The sequence below is a fragment of the Lolium perenne genome, chromosome 3 (assembly GCF_019359855.2).
Source record: "Lolium perenne isolate Kyuss_39 chromosome 3, Kyuss_2.0, whole genome shotgun sequence".
Taxonomy (NCBI): domain Eukaryota; kingdom Viridiplantae; phylum Streptophyta; class Magnoliopsida; order Poales; family Poaceae; genus Lolium; species Lolium perenne.
Genome location: NC_067246.2, coordinates 298,001,126 through 298,022,060, shown reverse-complemented (window position 1 = coordinate 298,022,060; position 20,935 = coordinate 298,001,126). Strand labels below are relative to the sequence as shown.

At 45.9% G+C, this 20,935-nt stretch overlaps 3 protein-coding genes across 3 annotated transcripts; 1 reads left to right on the top strand and 2 right to left on the bottom strand.

Annotated features, from left to right (window-relative positions):
* Window positions 1-6,182: 6,182 nt before the first annotated feature.
* On the top strand, window positions 6,183-11,183 carry LOC127345042 (uncharacterized). Its single transcript, XM_051371450.2, has 12 exons — window positions 6,183-7,122; window positions 7,222-7,322; window positions 7,406-7,520; window positions 7,907-7,984; window positions 8,251-8,343; window positions 8,446-8,529; window positions 8,609-8,704; window positions 9,464-9,526; window positions 9,609-9,639; window positions 10,382-10,428; window positions 10,637-10,695; window positions 10,811-11,183. The coding sequence occupies exons 1-12, from the start codon at window positions 6,289-6,291 to the stop codon at window positions 11,016-11,018; spliced, it is 1,809 nt and encodes a 602-aa protein (XP_051227410.1). The 5' UTR covers window positions 6,183-6,288; the 3' UTR covers window positions 11,019-11,183.
* A 2,579-nt stretch (window positions 11,184-13,762) lies between these two features.
* LOC127345043 (uncharacterized) lies at window positions 13,763-15,656 on the bottom strand. Its single transcript, XM_051371451.1, has one exon. It carries the CDS (start codon window positions 15,597-15,599, stop codon window positions 13,965-13,967), a length of 1,635 nt encoding a protein of 544 aa, XP_051227411.1. The 5' UTR covers window positions 15,600-15,656; the 3' UTR covers window positions 13,763-13,964.
* A 74-nt stretch (window positions 15,657-15,730) lies between these two features.
* On the bottom strand, window positions 15,731-16,784 carry LOC127340170 (uncharacterized). The gene is made up of 2 exons (XM_051365945.1): window positions 16,335-16,784; window positions 15,731-15,832 (listed from the first exon to the last, which is right to left on the bottom strand). Exons 1-2 carry the CDS (start codon window positions 16,782-16,784, stop codon window positions 15,731-15,733), a joined length of 552 nt encoding a protein of 183 aa, XP_051221905.1.
* Between the last annotated feature and the right edge of the window lie 4,151 nt (window positions 16,785-20,935).

The following is a 20,935-nucleotide window of genomic DNA, read 5'->3' as shown; positions in this document are numbered from 1 at the left end:
CGATACACCCCCTATACTTGTGGGTCATCAGCGACGCTGACCGTCAGTCGCCTGAAAAAGGGAGAGAAATCGGTCGTCCTCCGCTCCGTCGGATCAGAATCAACCGTAATGTAACTTTTATGTTTTGCTCCCTAGTTTTTAGAAACTCAACCCGCAGTCCTTCTCTTCCCCAGTTAAACTGAAAAGTTATATCCCTTTGGGCATGACATCCTCAATATTTACAACAAAAATGCCACCCGACGACGGATCTGATTCATAACGAGTATTACAACAAAATCCTCACCCCGCTTACAAAAAAAATACTATTACAACAAAATATTCACAACAAAAATTCAAAATGTAAATGTTATAAAAAATGGATAATTAACAAATATTTTTCTACATGTTGGTTTACAACAAAAATTGACAACAATTACAATAAAAAATCAAAAGCTATTACAACAAAAAAACATGTGTTCGTGACTATGAAAATTGGTTAAACAATAATACATTTTCTATATATTTAATTACAATAAAAATCACCAAGTATTTTACCAAAAATTATAGGCGATTACAACAAAAAAAATTATGGCAAATACCAGGTAAACATTACAACATCTCTTACATACTTTCTTTATAAATTTTATACGCAATAGTTACAAAACTAACAAACGTATACAACATCTCTACGGAAAAAAAGTGTCCATGACTAAAACAGTTACACCAAAATCACAAATAATTATAACAAAAAAGTCATCCGTTTACAACATATCAAGAAACACGCATTTTCGTAACATATCACTTAGAAAAAACTTACAAATTATGTCATGTGAATTTACAACAAATTTCTATCTAATTGTTACAAATCTGGAAACAACACTGCACATTTTTTTTTAAAAAAAGCAACACTCCAATTTTGGGCCGAAAAACCAGGCCTATATGGACCGCGCGGGAGCGAGCCAGCTGGCTAGCAATCGGTCGCTGGATCGGAAGTGTTTTCTGTTATAAAAGCGACAAGCAAATAACGAAAAACGAAACAAGAACACACGCAGGGGACACAAGATTTAACGTGGAAAACCCCTTCCAACACAGAAGGGGAAAAACCACGGGCGCCAGCCAGCAAAACTTCACTATATCGGGAGGTGTTTACAAACGCCGTGGGTTATCTTATAATCTGATAAACCCTAGCCGGCGGCTTACAAGATGTATATATAGGCGGTGCCAATGATCCGTACCGTACCGCGGGGGGCTGCCGCCCCCGCACCCCCCTTCGCAGGCGTCCCTGCAGGGCACGACGTATGGGCTAACTTCTGACTTCGCGCGACGGGCCTCGCTCCACTCGTCAGAAGTTAGCCTCCCTTTAGTATATGAATTTGGATCACAATACAACAAACTCCACCTTGAGACAAATTCCATCTTGTAGCATGAACTTCAACAATCTCCTGAACAACAAAGGGAAAAACACTTGCTGGCGCCAACAGCCACTTGGGCTAAACAGTTATACCAACCAAGCTCGAGCAAAGCTCAAACTTGGAAACAGGAACTGGCTTTGTCATCATATCAGCAGGATTATCATGAGTACTTATCTTGCATACCTTCAGTTTACCTTGAGCAACAATGTCGCGAATATAATGGTACTTGATGTCAATGTGCTTTGTCCTCTCATGGAACATTTGATCTTTAGTAAGGTATATTGCACTTTGACTGTCAGAAAACAAGTTAATGCAAGAATCATCTCCACAAAGCTCAGCATACAAACCTTTCAACCAAACAGACTCTTTACCAGCTTCATTAATTGCTATATATTCTGCTTCGGTTGTAGATTGGGCAACAACAGATTGTAACGTTGCCTTCCAACTCACAGCACATCCACCAACAGTGAACACATAACCTGTGAGAGATCTTCTCTTATCGAAATCGGCAGCAAAATCTGAATCCACATAGCCTACGAGTCCCCCACCGGTCTTGCCAAACTTCAAGCAAGCTTTGGATGTGCCACGAAGGTACCTGAAAATCCACTGAACAGCTCTCCAATGTTCTTTACCAGGATCAGCAAGATATCGACTGACCAAACTCATAGCATAGGATAAATCAGGACGAGAACAAACCATGGCATACATCAAGGAACCAACAACACTAGAATATGGAACTCGAGACATGTACTCAATATCTTCATTAGTACTAGGACATTGCAATGCTGACAATTTGAAGTGAGAAGCAATTGGTGTACTAACAGACTTTGCATCATGCATATTAAAACGATGAAGAACTTTCTGAATGTAATTATGCTGACTAAGAAATAACACACTAGATCTTCTGTCTCTTGTAATTTCCATACCTAGTATTTTCTTAGCAGCACCAAGATCCTTCATCTCAAACTCACTACTTAACTGTGACTTTAAAGTAGTGATCTCTTTCTTGCTCTTGGCAGCAATTAACATATCATCAACATATAACAGTAAGTATATTGGTGATCCATTAACAAACTTGATATAGACACAACTATCATACTTAGATCTCTTAAACTCATGTGCAAGCATAAACGAATCAAACCTTTTATACCACTGTCTTGGAGACTGTTTCAAACCATAAAGGGACCTCTTCAACTTGCAAACAAGATCCTCCTTACCAGGCACAACAAAACCTTCAGGTTGGTCCATGTATATCTCCTCCTCAAGCTCACCATGCAGAAAAGCAGTCTTTACATCTAGCTGCTCAAGCTCAAGATCACGCATAGCCACAATACCAAAGAATGCACGAATGGAACTATGCTTCACAACCGGAGAGAATACATCATTATAATCAATACCTGGAATTTGGCTAAAACCTTTTGCTACTAACCTTGCCTTAAACCTCGGAGGCTCACTAGGAGACAAACCTTCCTTTCTTTTAAATATCCACTTACAGCGGACAGCCTTCTTTTGTTTAGGCAAGGGCACAACATCCCACGTGCCATTCTTGTCAAGCGATTGCATCTCCTCTTGCATAGCAGAAATCCACTTCACGTGGTCAACGGATGCAACGGCCTCAGTATATGTAGCAGGTTCAGTATCATGCTCCACCTGTTCAAAGCACAACTCAAAGCATGATGAACAAGATTACATTCTTCAATTAAACGAGGACGTGGACCTTTGTTACGCCTCGGTCTATCGCCAGCAATGGAACTATTTGTTTGCCGCAAAACAGTGGTGAGTGCTGAACAACAAGTGTTATCATTTTCAGCAACATCATTTTCTTTCTCCTCCACGTGCTCCACCTGCACGCTAATCCTCTCGTTGTTCATCATCGTAATTATCGAAAAATCAACAAGATCGGTAACATCTGTAGATGAACTCTTATAAAACATGACAGCCTCATTAAAGACTACATTCCTGCTATGCAAAACTTTCTTAGTTTCAGGATTCCATAACTTATATGCCTTAACTCCTGAACCATAACCAAGAAACACACACTTAACAGCCCTGGGCTCTAGCTTTCCATTATCAACATGAGCATAAGCAGTGCAACCGAAAACTCTCAACTCGTGAATAATCGCCAGGTGAACCAGACCATACCTCAATAGGAGTTTTCTTATCAAGCGGAATACAAGGTGACCTGTTTATCAAGTAACAGCGGTGGAGGCTGCTTCAGCCCGTAAACGTCTATGCATACCGGCATTAGACAACATGCAACGAGCCTTGGAGATGATGGTTCTGTTCATCCTCTCCGCCACACCATTCTGCGAGGAGTATATGGGATGGTGTGGTGCCCGACAATGCCTTCATTGTGCAATAATCACCGAAAACAGTAGAACAAAACTCCATGCCATTGTCGATTTAAGCAATTTAACTTTCTTTTCTGTTTGCTTCTCTACCATAACTTTCCACTTTCTAAAAGCATCAAACACATCGATTTATGTTTCGTAAAGAAAGGCCACACTTTTCTGGAGTAATCATCTATGATAGTAAGCATGTAATTTGCACCACCAAGAGAAGTCTTGCGGGAAGGTCCCCACACATCAGCATGCACATAATCTAAAATCCCTTTGGTGGTATGAACGGAAGCATTGAATTTAACTCTTTTATGCTTACCAAAAATGCAAGGCTCACGTAACTCAAACTTACTCAAATTGCAGCCATCTAGCAGGTCTCTCCTGTGCAATTCTGCCATGCCATGTTCACTCATATGTCCAAGACGCATATGCCACAGATTAGTTTTACCAGGTTCATTAGGAATAACAGCAGCAGCAATACCAGATAAAGTGCTACCTCTAAGAACATATAACTTTGCGTAATTCATATCACCAATCATGTGAACGAGAGAACCTTTTGTTACCTTCGAACTCCGCGAGAACCGGAGTGTTTGTACCGATCAACATCAAGGGTACCGAGAGAGATCAGATTTCGGCCATGCCAGGTATGTGTCTAACATCCGTCGAGTGCGTGTCATGCCATCATGCATCTTGATCCGAACGGAGCCAATGCCCACGATCTCACGTGGGTTGTTATCTCCCATACGCACAACATCTCCACTCTGCACAAACTCATAAGAACCGAACCAGTCTTTGTTACAAGAAATATGAAACGAACATGCGTAATCAAGGATCCACTCATCATTACCGGAAACACAACCAAGAAACACAACAAGGCAATCGCCATCGTAATTATCACCTGAAACAACAGCAGCCTTACCATCACCCTCAGATTTGTTTTTCGGTTGGTAAGTACCGTTTCTTTTCTCTTTATTCTGCAACTTCCAGCAATCATCAATATTGTGGCTAGTTTTCTTACAATACTTGCAGAACTTACCATCTCGTCCCTTGGACTTTGAGCGACCTCTGTCGGTCTTGCTCTTATCTCTGTTGTAGTTGTTGTAGTTGTTGTTTCTGTTCTCGGTCCTGCCTCGGACCTGCAGTGCTTCTACCTTAGATGACGAACCCTCTGCCTGCACCATAGATTTCATCTTTTCCTCTCTTTGGAGGGCCTCATAAACTTCGGCAAGGGTTAGTTCATCACGATCGTATAACAAGGTGTCTCGAAAATTCGCAAAAGAATTAGGCAACGAGACTAACAAGATAAGAGCTAGATCCTCATCATCATACATTACCTCCATGGACAAAGAATCGAAACGATCTCTTTAAAGATCGATAGGTGATTCATCATTGACGCACCTTCTTGCGGCTTGTGCGAGAACAACTTCATCTTCACGTGCATCTTATGGTTAGATCTTTGGACATGCAGATCGATTCCAGTTTCAACCACACACAAGGATTTCTCACCAAAGACTTCCCGCAAGATATTGTTGGATAGATGAAGCTGAATTAATGAAAAAGCCTTACGGTCTTTCCTCTTTTCATCGTCGGTCCAGGACTTGGCATCTTTCTTGCCAAATCCGTCAAGAGCTTCATCCAGATCAGAAGATTGGGTAAGTATCGCCCTCATCTTCACTTGCCACAAAGAAAATCTTGTGGTGTAATCCAGCTGCGGTAGATCGAACTTCAAGGAAGACATGTCGCAAAACCCTAGATTGAAACACGGGCTCTGATACCACTTGTTATAAAGGCGACAAGCAAATAACGAAGAACGAAACAAGAACACACGCAGGGGACACAAGATTTAACGTGGAAAACCCCTTCCAACACAGAAGGGGAAAAACCACGGGCGCCACAAAGAAACTTCACTATATCGGGAGGTGTTTACAAACGCCGTGGGTTATCTTATAATCTGATAAACCCTAGCCGGCGGCTTACAAGATGTATATATAGGCGGTGCCAACGATCCAGACAGATTATGCTGCCGCCCCCCGCACCCCCCTTCGCAGGCGTCCCTGCAGGGCACGACGTATGGGCTAACTTCTGACTCCGCTACGCTTCGGCCCAAGCCTCCGCGCGACGGGCCTCGCTCCACTCGTCAGAAGTTAGCCTCCCTTTAGTACATGAATTTGGATCACAATACAACATTTTCCTTTTTGTAATTTATTACTCCAGGATTTTACTCCCTACGGTACCGTCTGGCCGGAACGACGTAGCTGGAGTACCAAACGACAGCGACTGCGGAGACCGGACAACGACCGGCGCACGGGGAAGCCGAGCATGTGGCACGCGGCGCGCCGGGACGGGTCCACCCTCCAACCTCCCCGACGCCGGCGAGCCACACGCCCGCGCGCACCATGTCCCAGCACCAATCCGCCCGCAGATCACCAAATCCCGGCGACGCACCGGCTCCACACACCCCGGATCAACCGCCCCCTTTCCACACACGCGCACCTGCGCGCACACCTCACCGCTCCTGAACTCGCCCGCCCCCGCCCAGCGCGCCATCTGGTGGTGCCATGACCCCTCCCGCCATGCTGCCCTTCTGCTCCGCCGCGCCTACCCCATGCTCGCCCTTCTCCCCACCAACGTCCTCCGCCCATCCCGGCGCCCGGCCGCCGCGTAGGGTAGAGACCAGCGCGCTCCGTTCCCACGCCGACCCGCTCCTCGCGCAAGCCGTGCCCGACCGCGCGCTCCTCGCCGACTCCTCCATCCTCTCCCCCTACGCCGCCACGCCCGACGACATCGCGCGGGGCTTCACCGCCGACCTCCCCACCTCCTCCGACACCCTCTGGCCGCACCTCACGCCCGTCTCCGCCGCGGCCACCGACGACGCGGTGCAGCGCGCCCTGCAGGACGCGCCGATCCCGACCGCGTTCCCGGCCGACGCGAGCGAGGCCGAGGAGTCCTTCGCCCGGTTCGTCGACAACCTCAGCCGGCAGATATTCCAGGCGGAGGACCGGCTCACCGAGGGCTACGACAGGCTCCGCCTCTCCGCCTACGACGCGCTCGGGGCCTACAGGAGGGCGCTCAGGGGCGTCGCCGTTGACCTCAAAACATCACTCAGGGGCGTCACCGGTGACCCCCCCACGTCGTCCTCCGTGGCGGCGCCCACGGATGTCGTCTCCGGTGCATTTCAGGATAAGCTGGCCGGCGCTGGCGCCGTGGCGGCCGATGTCCTTAGGAAGGCTATTGTTCTAACCGAGGATTCAGTCGGCACTGCCACCGCGTCCCTTGTGTACTACTACGGGTCGGCCAAATCGTCGTTGCCGCCGAATGTCAAAGATTTGTTGAACTCATCCGAGGAGAAAGCCAGCATAGTGTTGAGACCAATCGGAAGTGCACTTCAACAGGTATGTTAGTGCCACCTTTTCCCTTACTATACTCTCTACTAGGAGTGAATTGTTTAACTCAATGGTCAATAAGGCGTTTTCTGGCATGGATTTGTTCAGGTATACGTAATCATCGAAGGCGTTGAAAAGAATGTTGGTCTGGACCCAAGTGACCCGATTGTTCAGCTGGCGGTTCTGCTCGGCGGTTCAACAACCATAGGGTAAAAGAGACATTGCTTTGGTTCAGCATGGGACTTTCCATTCTTCTGGTTTTGAAAACTGCTGAACTTTTGCACTATTGTAGGATATCGTACTGGCTCTTTGCGTATGGGGGCTATTCTGGAGACTTGACACCTGAATCGACGTTGGAGCTTTTGAAAAATGATGGCAAAGCCGTACTTATTGATGTTCGGCCTGAGGCAAGAGATTGTAAATCTCACTAGCCTTTTTCTTTCGTTCATCTTCTTTTTTTTTCTAAGCTATCTATCAAATCTGGTTCATGATGTTTCCACGAATTGTCCAAAGATAAGATTAGTTATGACTGTTATAGCAAATGGAAGTGGAATCCCTTAAATGCTCTTTCAGAACAGTTTACTCTCAATAGTCAAGTTCTTCGCTCATGTCATGCATTTGAACATGTTTTGAATGAAGCATCCATATGTACTGAAGGTTTTTATGGCTTTGCCTTGCTATCTGTAGAGCACGGCTAACAGAATGATTAGTCATACCTTAACTCCATTGTTTGATATATCATTTATTTGATCACAAAAACTATAGCAGCTTATCATCAAATTATGTTATGTAGGACTTGAGGGTGAAAGATGGAATTCCTGACCTACGCCGTGCAGCTAGATCTAAATATGCAAGCGTTGCTTCACCTGAGGTATGTCTGGTTTGAACTAAAAATCTGGAAGGCTGCTTGTTTCTCTCCTAATTATAGAACATCTATTGTTTGGAAAATTATATCTATTCAAACACTTATTGAGTTCCTGAATTCATCTGCAAATCTGTATGCCTACTCGTAATGATTGAAGTTGTTCCTTGTAATCAAAGCCCTATTTTTGTCCTGATACTATTTGGATTTGTGTTCGATCTTCTGGTAAATTATATTTTTCATTGATAATAAATTTATTTCATCTTTTTAATCAGATAAAAGGTCCAACCAAAAATTTATTGAAAGGTGGAAGTGATGTTGATGATGCTTTGGTTGCAGTTGTCATTCGCAACTTGAAGTTGGTTAAGGTACTCTATTTGACTGAGGCTTGTATTTGATATCTGTACCGCATCTTTTCGGCACAAGAAGTAATACTGTGTTTCTATTGTGTTTTTCTCCTGCTTTTCTAGGGTGATTCAAAGGTCATAATTATGGATGCCAACGGAACCCGTTCAAAGTCCATTGCTAGGTTACTGAAGAAGCTTGGTGTGAAGGCAAGTTTGGGATGCTTCTTTCTAGTACTACTTCCCTGCATGAATTGTTCTCCAGTCTAATTGAATGTTTTGATGGCAGCAACCGTACTTGGTTAAAGGTGGTTTCCAATCTTGGGCAAAGAACCTTCGTGTGAAAGAACTGAAGCCTGAGACTGTATTAACAGCACTAAATGAGGTAATAATTCAAATAACAGACTCCTCTGTATGTATATTTCTTTGCCAGTTTTTGGCTATCCCAGTGCAGTTCAGTTTCCCGTTTCTGATATCACATTTTGTGAGAACATATCTAGTGATACCAGCCACTGAATGACATCTTTTTTTTTTTTGCGGGAGCCACTGAATGATACCGTGATACCAGTTTTCAAAATCAAAATTTCAAGTTTCTAAAAAATCCGAAAATAATTGTGAGTGTTCATAATATGTGTGTTTATAAGTCCTAAAAATTTTAGAACTAAATTCGAAACGCAAAGAGAGAGAGACAAAAAGGACAAATCTAATATGAATAGTGTCAAAAAAGACAAAACCACAAATGACACTATTCACGCCACTAAATGATACCATGGTACCAGTTCTCAAAAATAAAATTTCTAATTTCTAAAAAACCCGAAAACAATTGGGAGTGTTCACAAGACTTGTATTTACAACCCCTAAAATTTTCAGAACCAAATTCAAAACATACACAGAGAAATGAAGTAGATAAATTGACATGGTATCACTAGATATGTTGCCCACATTTTGGTTGCTGTGACCATGTACCAACCTATCATTTGGATAATTCTTGGGGTTTTTTGTGATTTCTAGTGGATTCGGATTTTGTATATTATTGGTCATCTGATATATAACAGTACTTTTTATTGTCATCTCTCTCACATGCCAGTTTTTATCACTACAAAATAGTGTCAAATACTCATATCATTGTTCTCAATATGTGTAGGATGCTGAGGAAATCTTCGAAGGCATAAAACCCACCCCGACATTTGTTGTTGGATCTCTTCTGGTACATACATGAACCTTTCAGATAGTCTTCGAAGCCGACAGCATGCTTCTTTCTTGCTAATTTTAATATTTTTTTGTGACAGGGTCTCTCAGCTGCGACTTATGCTTTGCTAGGTAAGTAGAGTATGTAGATAGCATGAATTGTTGGTACATTGCTTTGCATAAGCTGAGGTGCATCACATGATTTTCAGAACAGTGGGTTCTGTTGACATATAGGGGTATTGAATTGTTTCATAGTCTTTTCTTTTGCCACAAAGGTCAGGTGCTGCGCCATTCGACTCAGAGGAGAAAGAGTTAATGTACAAGAGCATGGTCTTTAGGATATAAACATGATCCTTTTCTACAGCAAAAACTGATCGCAATTCAAGTACTGTCATTTTAGTAATGTTAAGGAGGCATTGCTTAATGGTGTGTTTGCAGTTAATTCACCTGTTTTGAAAACCGCATCCTCCATATTACCTTGTATATAATATTGTTTTTGTTAAGCATCGAAATTCGGACAACCTTTAGCTGTCTGATTTATTTGCCATTCCACCTAACCCTGCACCATTGGCCTTTTTTATGTCATGTCCACATAGGTACTACCTTAGTTCCAAAATATAAGCCTTTATAGAAAGCTAAACTAGCTTTGCTTTCTAAAAAGGCTTATACTCCCTCCGGTCCTTTTTAATTGACTCGAATTTCGTACAAAATTGTACTAAATCCGAGTCAATTAGAAGAGACCGAAGGGAGTATTTCGGAACAGAGGTAATAGTTATTATTGGCATTATGATATCTAGTTAGGTGAAACATGTATGGTGTAAGCAACTTTCAGATTACTTTTTGATTAATTGATTGTTGATCTACTTGATTGTAGAATGGGAGACGACTTTGCAGTACATCGGTGTTTTAAGTCTTGGGCTGGTAAGTAGTTTCCATTTGAAAATGTTCAGCATATAGCATATTGTTTTTGTGGTATCTATATACATCTGCATGATGATTGATAAAATCAATACAAGTTTTGGCAATTTTGTACTGCTGTCAACTGCAAAAGTTCAAATATGTGGTCGTTTGCTAAGTGGTGGCAACAATATATATGCTCTGTTACCTGATACTTTTCATACTGACACAGACTATCTACGTGCGGTTCTCCTCATATGAGGGTTCCGAGGATTTTCAGCAAGACCTAAAGTAAGTTCCCCTGGCTGGTAACATCTGTGTTTTGTGGGTGGGCATCCATTCCATGAGCTTGTAGGTCTGGTGCCGTCTCAATAAAATTCTCCCCCCTCTCCCTCTCTTTGTGCAGGCTGTTGTTCTCTCCAGTCAGATTGGGCGCTGAAGCATTATCTTGGGCTGCTAAGAAGCTAGAACCGAGCAAGATTGGCCTGGCAACGTCCCCCTCTACCACGGCGGTCCAGGACCGGGTTCTCCAAGCAGCGGCGAAGCACGAATCGAAGCCATCTGATGCGGAGGAGTCGTCTGCCAAGGCAGACAGTTTTGCCTCCGAAGCATGAGCCGAGTGCATGGACTCGACCAGTAGCCACTTCACCGTCAGTTTGGTGAATTGATGTTCTCGATCTAAGTAATTGATATTTACCTTGAGCCGCCATGATGAAGGCTGGCACTGTAAATTTATAAGCAGCAGTTTATATACTTTAATGGAACACTTGTTAGAAGGAGGTACCGATGTTCAATCTGTTGATTTAGCACCAGGCCTATTTTGCACTCAATGTAATGACCCGTCCAACCGTTTCAGCTGTGATCCATTTGATGACTCTGTCGTTGGTTCTGGGTCCAAGCTCACGCTCCAGAACTGCTCACTTCAGATTTGCTTTTGGTACATGCCACAAACATGCAATTAAGTACTCACATATCTGCAGTTGCCAATTATTGAAACATCGAGATATCACATTTCAAAAGAAATAAAACTAAGGCAGGGAGCTATCTATATTTCTACTAGTTTCCACCAATCCATTGTACAAATATTATTGGCAGGAGCATGAGAAGATAGTTCCTGGGAGTGGTGTTTTGGACATGGGAGCGTATGCTCCCTATATTTTGGAATGCATCTTTTACATATTTTAAATTTTTAAAAAATGAAACAAAAAATTCGCGCGTACATCTTTACGTGCTATGCGCTTACAAAGTCGTTTCATAAAAAATGGACTTATCATGTGACGTGTGTAAAATGACAAAATTCAGTGCTAAAAATAAGGCTTTTCACAGGATAAGTTTTCTCTTTTTTGCATAGACCACAAAAAAAAAATTGGTCAAACTTGACGAACACACATATATTATAGATATGTACATGTAGAATTTTTTGTCAAAATATTTCCACATTTCGAATATGTTTTGTTGGTTGAGGGAGCATACGCACCCGGGAGCCGAATTGAATTTTGTGGTAGAATTTCTACTAGTTTCCACCACTTCATCGTACAAATATTACTGGAGCAGTAGAAGATAGTTCTAAATCACTTCCATTAGCAAATTTATGCTCTATGCAACTTTTAAATGGGATGGTGGACACGGTGGATATACTATATGCATACATCAGATGCATGACATTTGTCCCTGCCAACTATCATTTTTTTGAAGCTTTCACCGGGGGGACGATCCCCACCTGAATATATTACACTCAATAAAAATAGAGTTTAGGTGTTACAATGGGAGAGGTGGTTACGCCACAGGTTGGTGTCGACAATCATGTCCGATTTTGTTGAAGCGGTGACACCATAATGTAAAGTCGGAGATGATGTTTGTGATAGTCATTGCCGTTGTCTGGTCAATACCTCTGAACACTTTATCATTTCTTGCGTCCCAGATCTTCCAGAGGATGATCAGCGCCACCTGAATTCCATATTGAGGGAGGGAGGTTGGTTGGGAGTATTGTATTCCAGATGTCTTGGAAACAATGTGCATTAGGTATGATATCTAGGCGCGTCCATACCGCAGCTGAGTGTGGGCAGGTGAAGAAGAGATGTGTGCGGTCCTCCACTGGTGCTTGGCATCTCGGGCACTCTGAGGAGATGCTGTATTTGTGGAGCAGGTTGGCTCTAGTGTTGATCTTGTTTAGGTGTACCAGCCAACCAAACACTTTTATCTTCTTGGGAACCTGGGAGGTCCATATATGAGCAGCGTGTGGATCCTCCATCTGGTTCTGGATGTGTATGTATGCTCCCTTAGTAGAGAGTGGGGATCCATCAAGCAGCATCCTTGCATCGTCAGCATCTGACAGTTGTACAACCTGCAAAAGATTAGAGAGAGAGATGAGTTGCTCTGTCGTTGCATTGGTTAGTCTACACCGCAAGCCGGCTGATAGATCATTTTGTAGATCATCAAACACAAATGCATTGGGTTGGGTGTGGTGTGAGTATAGAGCAGGATATGTTGTGGCAAGGGGTTGTGGAAGTAGCCAAGTATCATGCCAAAATAAAACAGATTTGCCATTTTGAACTATGCACGTGGTTATTTGAATGAGCATGTGTAGGTGCTTTGCTATGATCTTGCTGAGGTAGGATGGGTTTGAGGTGGTGTTTGGGTTTGGTGATTGTGATAAGATCCATTTCTTCCAAGGTAGGTTTTGTGCATGCAAAAATTTGAAGCGAAATTTCAGAAGAAGGCAAACATTATGTGCATCTAAGTTTTTGGCGCCAAGACCCCTTTGTTGGTTGGAACACACAATTTATCCCACCCAACTAGACATTGAGCCCCTGTGCACGAATCTTCATCAGCCCAAAAGAAAGCCCTTCGTCGAGCATCGATTGCTTTTATTACGAATATTGATCAACTATCATTTCAAAAGCCTATAAAGAAGGTGTAGCAACCGTCGTCCGTGCAGGGGCAGGATGCTCCTCACAGCAACAATAAGGCATCAAGCTTTTCATGATGCAATGGGCTCTCAAAGATTTACCGCCGAACTTTGGAGTAGCAAATTTTAATGCATTTATTGTGATAATTATGATGATACTTATATTCGATCGGTTTGGATAAGAGCATGTACACTGCTCTTATGTTAACATATATGCAAGTTTTTCCATGTAGGATGATTGCTGAGTTGAAAATTGGAAGGGAGAAAAGCAGGAAAAAAGATTTCTTTCTCTTAGCTAAATTTATATACCATTAGAAACTCCAGATGTTATATTTTTCAATGGCATAATTTTTGTGTTAGTACAATTTACATTACTCCTTTCGACCTAAAATATAAGGCACGATTTACATTACTCCCTCAGGACTTCTTTTCCTACCGGAAACCAAAACCTTGACAGGGAGCACCTCCAAGCCTCCACTCCATTGAAATGAAACCAAATGTCATGATGCATCCTCAACAGTTTGGTTACAACTCAAGAACTTCAGATCCTATCGTGCACAAGGTGCTTATCCCTAACCATTACTAGTTTACCACCCGTGATTCCATTGCTTGATAAATCCAGTAGCTTGAGTGATGGAAGCAACCCGATGCTCTAAGATGGAATTGCGCCAGACAACCTGTTATCGCTCAAGTTGAGAGTACTGAGCTTCTGCAACAAACTGATTGATGCTGGTATGGAACCAGTTAGCTGGTTGCCGGACAACGACAATTCCACAAGGCTGGGGAACTTGCTCATGTCGGCTGGTAGCTCGCCGGAGAGCAGGTTGTTCTCCGCCTTGAACACGTGCAGCCCGGTTGCCGATGCTGGGAAGGAGCCAGAGAACCTGTTGTTCCCTATGTCAATCCGCGAGATGTTCCCAGATATCTTGGCCGGTAGAGCCCCGGTGAAACTGTTGTTCTGTATCATCACGGTGAGCAACATCGGAAATGACCATATCTTCGCCGGGAAATTGCCAGAGAAGCTGTTGTTGTGCATCATGATGTTATTCAGCAAGACGCAGTCGCCAAGGTTCTTGGGAAGCTCGCCGGAGAATCCGTTGTCGAAGACGACAATGTCGGAGAGCTTTCCGTTGGCACAAAGTGACTCCGGGAGCGTGCCGGAGAGGTTGTTCATGCACACCTCGAGGTTGCCCAGTGGAGAGTGCTTCCCGAGTTCTGGGGGAAGCTCGCCGGAGAGCTTGTTTTCAAATAGCCTGATGTCTCTGAGTTTGGGGAGCATCCCCATGCTTGCCGGAATGGTGCCGGTGAGCTGGTTCATGTACAGGAACAACAAGTTCAGGTTCCTGAGGTTACCGAAGTCTTCCGGTATTTCTCCGGTGAGATTGTTCGACGACACATCAAGCTCCACCAAATTCACCGCCGTGACTTTGCGCGCCAGTTCACCTGTGAGGTTATTGTCGAACAGGTACAGGTGCTCGAGCTTCTGGTGCTGCCAGACCCACGCCGGGATCTCGCCGGTGAGATTGTTCCCCATGATGGCGAGGAGCGTGAGTTTTGTTAGACTTGAGTAGGCCTTGGGGATCTCGCCGGTCATGTTCATGCTGGACATCCAGAGGTAGCTCAGGTTGGTCAGCTTAGCGAACTCCAGCGGCGCCGGTGCAGGCGCGAACGCGTTGAACGCAAGCGTTAGCCGCTCGAGCCCTCCGAGCTTGCTTATCTCGGCCGCTGGGTACGCTCCAGTGAATTGGTTGTTGTCAAGAAGCAGCGACTTCAGCGCCGGTAACCCGGCCACCGCGGCCGGTACGGCGCCGCTGAAGTGGTTGCACGACAGGTTGAGGTGCTCCATAGCAGGCGACAACCGGCTGATGTCGCCCGGAAGGTCCCGGTTGAAGAAATTGATGGAGAGATCAAGGAACCGGAGCTGGGAGCAGGGGTAGAGCGCGTCGCCGGGGAAGCCGCCGGTGAGACTGTTGTTGGAGAGGTCGAGGCGGGCCAGGTTCGTCAGGTTGCACATGAACTCTGGTACCTCGCCGGTAATGTTAAGATTCGGCAAGGATATCCCCGTCACCACGCGTTGGCCGTCGGCGCCCTCGCAGGCGACTCCGGTCCAGTTGCAGTGGTCGGCGTTGACGGCGGGGTCCCACGAAGCAAGCTGCTTGGGATTTCCCCAGTCATTCTTGATAGCTAGGAGGGTGGCTCGGTCGCCAGAGGTGGGCTGGGAGCTCGATTCGCCGAGCACTAGGAGGACGCCGAGGAGTAGAGCCTGGATGGGATAGGTGCTCGACATTATTGTTGTCGGAAGTTCTGTGGGGCTGTGGGCGGCCTGGGTGAGCTCTCGTACCGACTGAGGTGAAAACTGAAAAGAGACTAGCGGAGCTGGGCTCTTCTAGGAGTACGTACGTGTGGCGCAGAGCTGGCCTAGTCAACAGTCAAGAGTCGTCGGTCATCCGCGTGGCGCAGGCGCCGATGGAGATGATCACGGGGAGACTCTTGGTCGTCGGATGCTTTCACTCGCGCGTGCTGCAACATCAAATGTTAGCCTTAGAGCATCTCCAACAAGCGCTATAAATCGGCGCACTAAACCACGCTGTCGTCACCCTGTAAATCGAGCGCATGTCGGATCGAGTTTTCCCCCACCGGACGCTTCATTTTGCAGCACGCGTTGGCGCGTAAAAAAAGCACCTCCGCCGGACGCTATATTTTGCAGCGCGTGGCGCGTCGCAAACGGCTAGTTCGGCCGTTTAATTTCAAAATAAATCAAACAAAATATGAAATTTTAATCGAAAATACGAAATATATTAAAAGTTCAACGATACATCGCGACATAGTAGACGAAAATACGAAATTTGACAAATTTTAACTAGTCCTACTCCGACTCCAGGTCGAAGTCCGAGGAGTGGGTTCTCGGAGTCGTCTCTGACACCGGCGTCGTAGTCCACTCGAAGGAGGAGGAGGAGAGGACGATGGTGGACGGCCCTGCGCCGTTCTTCTTTTCCTCCTCCTTCCTCGGCGCCTTCTCGGCCCTCGCCGCCTTCCTCGCCGCGGACTCGGCGCGGCGCTTCTCCCGGCTCGCTTTCGCCGCCGCCTTCTCCTCCTCCTTCTGCGCGTAGAAGGCTTCCATGGCGGCGACGTCTTCGGGGAAGCGGCGCGCCCACTCGAGGCGGAGGGCCTCGTCGCGCTCGGCGATGAGGAGGCGCTGCTCCAGCTCCCGCTGTCGGCGCTGATGCTCGCGCGTGATCACCGGCGGCAGCGGCGCGAGCATTTCCGCCTGCTCCCGCGTGAAGACATCATGGAAGTTTATGGTCCGGCGGGGCCAGGCGACGTCGTCGTACACCCACACCGTCTCGTGCGCCGTATCAAACGTGCCGAGGCGGATCCGCTCGTCGCCGGAGCGGATTTCCGCGTCGAACCGGCCGCTCGGCCGCGCCCGAACGCCGTGGTAGCCGGAGGTGGGGCGGCGGCGCGGAGGCATCGTCGGCGCGGAGGCGGAGCATCGGCGGGAGAGATGGAGAGGCGGGGAGAGAGACGGAGCGGCGCAGAGACGAAGTGGCGCGTGGAAAGTTCAGATCGTTGGCGCGTTCGCGCGTGCCGCGTTTATAGCACGGCAGCGGACGCGACAATTCTTCCGCGCGGAATAGCGTAAACGCGTGTTTTTTCCCGCGTCCGCTGGAGCTTCGCGCGGGCGCCCGCGCACACCAAACCGGCAGTTTTTTGCCGCGCGACCGTTTTAGCGCGCTGTTGGAGATGGTCTTAGAACTAAAGCATCTGCACTCCGTGGCGTGTCCTGTGCCCTAGAAAAAGAAGTACTCGCGAGCTGCAACATCAAATACGAAATTATATAGTGGAACCTAGGTTGGTGAGCACTCCTTCCTCTTATTACCCTCTCTTTCCTTTTTGAGAATTCGGCAGGTGAGCTGCTTGATATATTAATAGAAGGTAGAGTTCAGTATAAGGACATCGGGCTACAACAACGATCCAACAGGTTTACCCAAACCATGCGGTTTATTACACTCTCTTTTCAAATGTGTGTTTTTATTTTTCTCATTTTTCTAAGACCAGTTAGAAAATTTCTTGGTCTTAGTGATTTGGCCCTAACCACTTCATCGTACAAATATTATTTGCGGTATCATGAGAATAAAGTTCCAAATCACTTCATTAGCAACTTCATCGTACAAATATTATGTGCAGCCGTCTTCGGGGTTGTATCCCTCCAGCGGCAAACAGCCTTGCTTATATGCACTTGCGCAAAAAAACTGATGCAATATGTCAATTCGAGCCCTACCGTTGCCGTAACATATTACTACCTGTTAGAATATTAGGTAATTTTCGTGTGAGTTTAATTAACGAAAGCAACATTACAGATGCACAAGAATACTTAACCACACATATCAAACTAAGCACATGCATCAGATCTGAACATGGAACAAGTAGAAGTGTAAGGTAGGAAAGAGAAAACACGTACATCGCGATCGGGAAGGTCGCACCAGCAGCAGCAGCACCATGGGATTTGTTGATGTCGCCCATGGTGTAGTCGGAGTCGTCGATGAAGCAGTCGAACCGGGGAAGAAGAGCACGAACAACAGCGAACAGTCGCGCCAAGACGCTCCCCAAAAAGCTTATCGCCCGTCTCCCGGTGCAGGATCTCAATAGACGGATTTTCGGAGGCCTGCTCTCCCGGACGGTTGTGCACGCATTCGCCGAGATGGGGAAGACTAGAGAGTAGCGCAGCAAAAGAAACTTCGTGAGAGACGGACTAGAGAGTTCTGAGAGCTATGGACTCCAGATCTGATCTGTCTCCTTGTATAGCCTGGGAGGTGAGCCGACCCGACCGCGTTGCCACGCGTAGGAAGCCAGGGACACGCGGCGAGCATGCACATGAAGGTCGACACGTACCCAACTCAGTTGGTGCACCAAGAAAAAATTTAGGCTTCCTTGAGTGTGTCTCGAACTCGAACTCGAGTCACGAAACGCGACGTGCGTGCGTGACATGATGAGATGAGACGATCCGAGCCGAGTCGAGACGGGGCGGCGGAGGAGGAGGAGTGCGCGAGGGCTCCTTCTATTCTCACTCACTTGGAATGAATATAAGAGCAGCCCTTATATACCACTCCAACTCACTCCCAACTAGCAATGTGGTACTAAACTTTGTCCCCCAAGACTGTCTCAAGCTGCCAACGTGATGGGCCTTGAGATTTAAGGAATTGTAAACTATATGGGCTGCCTTATTGGGTTGCAGCCCATCTACATTCAACAATCCCCCACCAGATCTCATATGCACATCAGATGACACATTAGTTTCATTCAGTGTTTAATATACATGCACTTCAGTGGAGACTATTGAGTTGAACTTCCACCTAGACAAGAAGTTACACTTGACTATAACTGAACATTGGACTATGCCTTGAATTGTCAGTCTTTGTGCAACAAGTTTTACTCAATGTAGGCACGGTACTAGGCTACCATAGCCTTCCCCTCGGGTGGAGCTTATAAGTCATACTCCTCGGTCCTTCATGAGCTTACTAGAGATTCACCCAAATCTCCCACACTGTGACCAGCAGTGTTACTCATATAGGTGTGTTCTTTAAAGATCGCCCTGTAGGACAGCGTCTTCGCTCATTAAGACCCGCACAGAACACATTAAGACATTGTCAACCTGCCTTACAATAACTATGAGAGAATTGTTTCTGCAGCGGAGTGGGAGTATTAAATTTTCTCTCAACTCAGTTACTTCGGTTTGTTTTCCCAGGTCCTAGTTCACGGAATTACCAATCACATAGGTTGGGTTGCCCCCTCGGCAACTCAAGTGGGTCTCAAACCCATCTCCCTCGATGCAAGGTCTATCATGTTTCTTGATAGTCCTTTTGTGAAAGGATCTGCCAGATTCTTAGCACTTTGGATATAATCCAATGCTATCACTCCGGAGTTTTTCAGTTTTCTGACAGACTTCAATCTCCTCTTGATATGTTTGGAACTTTTCATATTATCCTTAGAATTTTCCACTTTGATGATCACAGTTTGATTATCACAGTTCATGAGGATGGCTGGTATTGGTTTTTCAACCACAGGCAAGTCCATCAAGAGATCACAAAGCCATTCCGCTTTGACAGTAGCTGTATCTAATGATGTGAGTTCTGCTTCCATAGTTGACCTCGTTAAGATGTCTGCTTGCAAGACTTCTAGGAAACAGCGCCACCACCAAGAGTGAAAACATATCTACGTGTGGCCTTCATCTTAGAATCTGAAATTCAATTAGAATCACTATACCCTTCAAGTCCTCTTGGATACTCGGTATAAGGAAATACATAACTCTTGGTTCCATTTAGATAGCGCATCACTCTCTCAAGAGCATGCCAATGATCATATCCCGGGTTGGCCACAAACTGGCTAAGCTTGCATACAGCAAACGAGATATCAGGCCTCGTAGCGCAAGCTAAATACATGAGTGAACCAATGATTTGAGAGTATCTTAATTGATCTCTAGTTGCCTTTTCATTCTTTCGAAGCAAGACACTAGGATCATATGGTGTGAGGGAAGATTTGCAATCAGCATAGCCAAATCTGCTCAACACCTTCTCAACATAATGAGATTGCACACGTATAATCCCATTATTCCCATCTCTTAATAACTTGATGTTCAATATAACATCAGCTTCTCCAAGATCTTTCATCTCGAAACACTGAGATAAGAAGGTTTTTACCTCCTCAATCACTTTGAGACTTGTCCCAAAAATTAGTATGTCATCCACATACAAGCATAGGACAACTCCCTCACCCCCACCATGGCGGTAGTACACACATTTGTCGGCTTCATTAACAACAAAGCCCGCAGATGTCAAAGTTCTTTCAAACTTCTCATGCCATTGTTTGGGTGCTTGTTTGAGACCATACAAAGATTTCTTTAATTTACACACCTTTCTTTCTTGACCTTCTAGTACGAAACCATCAGGCCGTTCCATGTAATTTTCCTCCTCCAACTCTCCATTTAGGAAAGCCGTCTTAACATCCATTTGATGAACGAGAAGACCGTGTGAGGCAGCTAATGACTGTTGTGGGTATACTTTATGGGTATATCAACGGCATGGCCTAGATCCGGCAAGCCCGGGTGGCCCATAGATGGTGATGAGGCATGTGGCCATTGGGCGGCCCAGTTGTTGTAGATCCCGAAGGATGAAGTCCAGCCCGGGAACAGGAAGCCGGATCCCAATCGACCTACGAAGGAGGCCGGATCCGTGGAGGCCCATGAAGTATCCGGATCTAGCACGATCCTGAAGGAAGGCAGATCCTTGACGTACACGGCAAGATATTGTACCGTAGTTGGGCAACTTGTATTCCGGCTAGGACTCTCCATGTAAACCCTAGATCCGTGCGCCTTTATAAGCTGGATCCCGGGAGCCCTAGAGGCACAACCACAACCATTGTAACAACGCAAAAGCGCCCAGATAATTCCAGACAAGCAGCAGTAGTCCCTGTCTTCGAGCAGGTGTTCCGAAGCTGGGTAAATCGCGTACCACTGTCCCGAGTGCTCTCCGCCCTATGGCCCCTACTTCTTCTCCCCCTCGTGAGGATCCCTCCTCCGAGGTACCGTCGAATAGGCAACGACAGTTGGCGCCCACCGTGGGGCCA